The 6,955-nt window shown below is 35.2% G+C and overlaps 1 protein-coding gene across 1 annotated transcript; it reads left to right on the forward strand.

The window, feature by feature from the left end:
• Nucleotides 1–4,312: 4,312 nt before the first annotated feature.
• On the forward strand, nucleotides 4,313–6,547 carry LOC137640793 (uncharacterized). Its single transcript, XM_068373265.1, has 2 exons — nucleotides 4,313–4,371; nucleotides 5,290–6,547. Exons 1-2 carry the CDS (start codon nucleotides 4,313–4,315, stop codon nucleotides 6,545–6,547), a joined length of 1,317 nt encoding a protein of 438 aa, XP_068229366.1.
• The last annotated feature ends 408 nt before the right edge of the window (nucleotides 6,548–6,955 follow it).

Consider the following 6,955-nt stretch of genomic DNA (forward strand, 5'->3'; position numbering starts at 1 on the left):
TTGACGTTTCAAAAGGCTTTAGAGAGACTGCCTTATAAAAAATTAATGGTTTGAATTAAAGAACTAGTCATCATTGACAACCTAGCTGAATGGATCTAAGATTGGCTGACAAAGAAAAAACAGGGAGTTCTAATGAATGTATACGCCTCAAAATGGGCAGCTGTTAGGATTAAGTAGTAGAAATGTCAAATTTTTTACGATGATAATCTGGGCATAAACGCTGCGAACTCAGAAAGCGTAGAAGCCTTAAGAGATGATCTTATTAAGTTAGGTGAATGGTCCGGAAAATTGCAAATACATTTCAACCTTGGGAAATGCAAAGCTATGCATTTAGGTTATAGTAACCCACAAATAGATTAAATACTGCTGGGTAATGAAATAGAAAGTGTGGAGGAGGAGGAAGATCTTGGCATTATTATTAGTAAAGATTGAAGTTCACCAAACAGATCATGAAAACCGAAGAAAAAGAACAAAATTTAATTGGCTATATAAAAAGACATTTAAGATACAGAAACCAAAAAACTGTACTTCAGCTGTACACAACACTAGTAAGACTCCTTCTAGAGTAGAGAGCAATTCTGGCACTAGATATTCGGTAGTAGGACAGAATGCCTAATGACATAATGCCTAAGGACAGAATGCCTAAGGCCAAAATGCCTAATTCCTCAACACGGACAAAATGCCTAACAGACAAAATGCCTATTATACAAAAGGCTTAATGGACATAAGGCCTTCCAGTAAAAATGATTTTATTTAGCAATTTTGAATAAAATATTCGAGATTTTTAGAGATATTACAGTAAAAGAGCAGTCTTTTCCCAGAGTCAGTGACTCTTGATTATAAACAAGCAGCAATAAAAGTTTAAAGAAATATTTTCCAAATACTTCAATCAATGGCTGTTTCATTCATTTCAATCAATGTCTTTGGCGCAAAATACAAAAACTTGGTCTGCAGTGCTGGTACATAAATAATGACAATGCTTTCATAACCAAACAAATAAAAGGCTTAGCTCTTGTTCCTCCAGAGGATGTGACTAATCTTTTTATAAACATTTTGACTTCAATTGACCATGAAACTGAGGAAATTCTGAGTGAATTCTTTGAATATTTTGAAATTAAATGGCTCGGAATAGTTCAGAGATGTCGACAAAGACACCCAACCTTCGATGTTCAAATGTGGAATGTGTACCATAGAATAGAATAAAATTTGCCACGAACTAAGAACTCTCTAGATGGATGGTATCATGCTTCTAACAAGAGAGTTTCAATTACACACCCAACTCTCTCTAAGCTTGTAAAGAAAATCAAAACTGAACAAGCATGTACCAAGTTTCTTTTTAGGTGCAAATGTTGAAAAAGTTGATAAGAAATATATTCAAGTAAATGAACGGATAAAAAAAAATTCATACAACTTACAATAAGGATGAAGGTTTATCCTATCTAAGGGTATGGCACATAATTTTTGAATTTTCTTCAATTCTGTAAATAACATATTCATGATTAGATAAATTTTTATTCATTCTGCTTTATGTTTTTAAAGAAAACTAAGATTATTTATTCTGTATTATGTTTTTTAAGGAGTAAATGTTTAATAAAAACACTTGTTACAAGTTTTTTTCCCTATCCTTGATTCCCTTGGACATTCCATATCTTATAAGCGTATTATCTATAAGTCCTTCTTAATGCCAAATATATGCTAGACAAACTCCGGTAAAGAGACATTGAATTTTATAGCAGTATGGAGTAAACTAAGTCACTTTGGCCGAGGTCATTACTCTAGAGTGTGCTAAGCTATATAGTTTCACTTTTTCTTATCCCTTTTTAGATGTTTTGTCCATTAGGCATTATGTCTGTTAGACATTTTGTCCGTGTTGGGGAATTAGGCATTTTGTCCTTAGGCATTCTGTCCTAAGGCATTATGTTATTAGGCATTCTGTTTGCTCACGAGATATTCAGAAGGATATAGATACTGGAAACTGTGGAAGCTAGTACCAACAAAATAATTCCAACAATAGATTAGGAAATGGATGGAGGATGAAACGTTCGAAGTTATTTGATCTACAAATTTGAAGACTAGGGGGACAGCTAATAAAAGTATTAATAATTCTTATCGGAACAACAAATGAGAATTACAGTAATCTATTCCCGCGTAGCACAAATCAGTACAGAGGTACGGATACAAAATCAAATTGAAAAGATTCAACATTACTCATTGTGGTAATCTATTTAACAATAACACGGTAAATGAGTTCAAGAATAGGTTAGAAAAAGATCATTTAGACTCTCTGAACGCTCAAACTATATCGCTCTACCAAAGAGCAAATGGATTCTCCAAGAATGGACCAAAATGTCCTTGAAACTTCCAAAAACTTCTGATACTATCAAAATAATAATAATTGCAATTTTGAACATTAATTTTTCTAAGTAAGTACTCCTAATAATAAAACAAATAAAATATCTAGTCTAACAAATTTTAATGTTAAGGAAGGTATTATTCAGATTAATTTTAAAATGATGTCCTTGATCTAAAAACAAAAAACATCCTCAGTTTATTGCATGTCATAAAGTGAAATAACTGAATATCATAATTACTGTAACTTCTAAACAAAAAAAATGTGTAATCTAATATTTTTCCCAGTAAACTGTATGAATTTCTTTTATATTCTAGAAAATTAGATGCTCTAACCTATTTCTATATATTTATCTAGATTTCAAATGAATGTAATTGAACTAAAACGTCATTCAAAACATGAAACAAAAAAATCCTAATTTTTCATCCCTAATTTTCCCAAGTTTAATTTTACTATCGACAATTACTAGTCACATTTTTCATCAGGCATTACAACGTAGCATAAATCATTAATTTCTAAAGATGAATTTCAAACAAGGAAACTTACCAAGAGTAAACTCAATTTATTAACTCACTGAATATAACTCACTGTTTAATGTTTTAGGGTAATTTTATAATTCCTCATGTCTTAAAATGCACCGCGTGTTTATGACTATCATATTCTGTTTATTACATACATAGATAATTCACAACGAAGAATCATAATCATAATGAGATTTTTCTGTTATCTACTAATCAAGGTACAAATATTTTTTTTACCTCTTGTGTACATTGATTAAAATGTACTATCATTACCCAACATAAATTGTTAGCACTTATTAGTAAAAAATTATTCAATTCAGTTTATCTACATCCACAATATATTTGGGAAATATCTATCTTATCTCCTGACGTTATCACCAATCAAGTTAAAATCATATTACATACATATATATACGGGTAGCCGACATATCTATCTTATCTCCTCAACTTCTTGACGTTATCAGTAATTAAGTTAAAATCATATTACATACATACATATACGGGTAGCCGACATAAAAAAAAAAATGGCACCTTTCATCCCAGCCTGACAAGGGACTCTACCGAGTTCGGCTGGTACAGCTAGGGTGCCACAGCCCACCCTCCCACGTTATCCACCTCAGATGAAGATTCAAAACGCTGAATCCCTACTCCTGCTACCTCCAAGGTTATCCAAGCCCACCGGACGAAGCGGCAGGGTCTACCAGAACTGCATCACAATCGCTCGTCATTCATTCTTATTTCTAGCACGTTCTCTTTCCTCTCTCACATCTATCCTCCTATCACCAAGAGCTTTCTTCACTCCATCCATCCACCCAAAACTTGGCCTTCCTCTTGTACTTCTCCCATCAACTCTTGCATTCATCACCTTTTTTAGCAGACCGCCATTTTCCATTCTCTCAAAATGGCCAAACCCCATCAACATATTCATATCCACTTTAGCTGCTAACTTATTTCTTACACCCGTTTTCGCCCTCACTACTTTGTTCCTAACCCTTTCTACTCGAGATACACCAGCCATACTCTTCAGACACTTCATCTCCAGCACATTCAGTTTCTTTCTCTCCGCCACTTTCATTCCCCACAACTCTGATCTATACATCACAGTTGTTACAATCACTTTCTCATACAGAACTCTCTTTACATTCATGCCCAACCCTCTATTCTTTACCACTCCCTTCCAATGGCGGATTAACCATAAGGCAAACTAGGAACATGCCTTAGGGCCACAAAAAAATCCAGGCCATTTCTGGTAGTCCAAAACATTTCGATTATGACTAAGAGAAAAATGTTACCTGTCAGTTATCAGTAATTAGCCGTGTTATGAAAGGTCTGAAGTTGTTTACTATGTTTAAAGTGCTTTGGCTGTAAAACAATAAAATTCTTAAGTTTCGTAATCATCAGAACAACAGATATTTCTTTTGACGTTATTTACATATTCTACATGGATGTCCTTGTCCGTGTGTACTGTTGGTGGCAGAAACTCATAGAGAACCGTGAACGGTTATGGCCCATCATGAGTGACTCAGAGTTCTGACAGGTTTATTTCTGCTCAAATAGTTAATTTTTGCTTCGAGTTTTTGTTCGACACATGTTTTTGCCAAACGATTCATCGAAACATTTTGCTCATATATTTGTTGTAGTAGTGTTCCTCATTGTTCTATTAATATTTTCTCAATTTTCTCACGATATGTTCTATCATATGTAAATCAGTGAAAAGCTTCTCTCTTCCTAGATCTGATCTAGGTAGAAAAAAACTTTTCACTGAATGTATGATCTAATAGATCATTCATTCTGGCTTCGAGGTTTTACTTGAGACATGTTTTTGTCAAGTGATTCATGAATACTTTTGCTTATATTTTTGTTACAGAATTGTCCCTCGCTGTTCTATTAACGTTTTCTCATTGGTTTAGACACAGTATATTCAGTTACATATAAAGTAAGAGTTTTAAGGATTTTTATTTTTTTTATTTTTAACGACCAGGAACCAGTTTATCAGTCTGTCTGTAGACTATGTATGTTGGGTTCACTGTGTTTTAATCATCATTCGCCAGATCTCCTGCTTAGAGGTAAGAACCGGTGTGTTTTATATTACTTCTTGTGTTTAAAAGATCTGATGATAGGAGTAAATACTCCTCGAAACGTAACATTTGAAAATCAAATATGCTAGCTCAAGTACTACTATACAATCAAGGTTTTCAATCTGCTTGATTTGGTTACATTCCCTAGGGACATTCATTTACATTCAATTACTTTGTTGTATATCTTGACACAAACACACACACACACACACACACACACACCTCACGGATAGTCAGACTAGTGACTATAGAAAGTGTCCCTGTTCCAATTTGGAAATAATTTGTTCAAATTGGTTAATATATAAAATCTCAACTAAAAAAATGTTTTTCCTTTTTTCAGGCTTTCTTCACGGGACTTCACCATGTCAATGTCAAAACAGAACGGTGGTTGGGAAAGAGCTCAGGAATCAAAAAAGAAAAAGCTAATGGAAGAAGCTCTGTTGGCGAAAACACACAAATTAACTTCATATTTTCAAGTTGTAGACAAAGATGTTGGAAGCAGGAGTGGTGACTTAGATGACCAATCTCCTCCTATTTCTCCTCCATCAGACACTGTCCAAAGCAAAGATATTGTTGATGATGATAAAGAATCTACACCCACAAAAGAAGTTCAGAGTTCAGTTTCAAATGAAGCGGTACCAAATAATGTTAGGCTTTTTGGCAATATAACAGAGAACTTACCTGAAGTATGCATCAACATGGGCACTGACCATTTTCGAAATTTGGCAAATGATTATCCAAAAACAGAACGAAAATATTCTGGAGTGAACCGCTTCCTTAATCCTAGTGCCTTCACACTAGTTTTACCAAATGGAGAGGTAGTCAGTCGTGACTGGCTTGTTTATTCTCCAGCCAAGACTTGTGTTTTCTGTTTCCAATGCATTTTGTTCTCATCAGATAGAAGTATAAAGCTATGTACCTCTGGTGATAATGACTGGAAGAATATAACTCAGAATTTGAAATCTCATGAAACAAGCACCAAACATATTGACTCAGTTCTGACTCTTGCTCATCGCTCTGCTGCTGCTGGTCGAATTGATGCTGAGTTGCACAAAAATATGATTGAGCAGCATAAATACTGGACAAATTTGCTTACACGTTGTGTTCCCCCAATTGCCTTTCTTTGTGAGAGAGGCCTACCACTTCGGGGCAGTAATGAAATTATTGGGTCTGGTAGCAATGGCAATTATTTGGGAATATTGGAGTTGATTAGTCAATTTGATCCTTTTCTATCTCAGCATATTCGTCAACATGCCAACCACGGACGTGGGCATTCATCTTACCTCTCAAAAACAATTTGTGAAGAACTCGTCACACTGATGAGACATAAAGTGCATGATGTTATCAAACAAGAGATTTTGAAGTCGAGGTACTTCTCTATTTCAGTGGACTCTACACCCGATATTACTCATCCTGACCAGCTGACAATCATTATTCGTCATGTCAATATGACAGTGGAGCGTTTTCTCACATTCATTCCAATTTCCAGTCACACAGGTCAGAATCCTGAAAAACGAGAACAGTTTGGTGGATTATATTCCATGTGCAGGCCACTCACTAAATCTTGTTGGTCAGTCTACGGTGGATTGCTGTGTTGAAGCTGTTTCATACTTTGGGTTTTTGCAGGGATACTTGAAATCAGGCAAATGCTTTGGCAAAGCATATGGATACCATAGAAGTATCCTTCATATGTGTACTTTGGAATGACATTCTGCAGCGCTTCAACCAATGCAGCAAGTTGCTGCAAAATGCTACCATTGAATTAACAACTGTTATTGGACTTTTGAAGAGTGTGGCTCAATTCATAAGAGATTGCAGAGAGAAATTTGACATTTATGAGCAGAAAGATTCTGACCGTTAGGGAAATAGCTCTTATAAGTATGAAAATGCAACACGCCAAATACCTAAACGCAAGAGGCATGTTAGTGAAGGGAGTGCTGCAGATGCTATGGAAAGTATGACAGGAAGTGCTGGGGCAGTGAAGGGAGTCCCTTCACTGCCCCAGC

Source organism: Palaemon carinicauda, chromosome 5, assembly GCF_036898095.1.
Source record: "Palaemon carinicauda isolate YSFRI2023 chromosome 5, ASM3689809v2, whole genome shotgun sequence".
Lineage (NCBI taxonomy): Eukaryota > Metazoa > Arthropoda > Malacostraca > Decapoda > Palaemonidae > Palaemon > Palaemon carinicauda.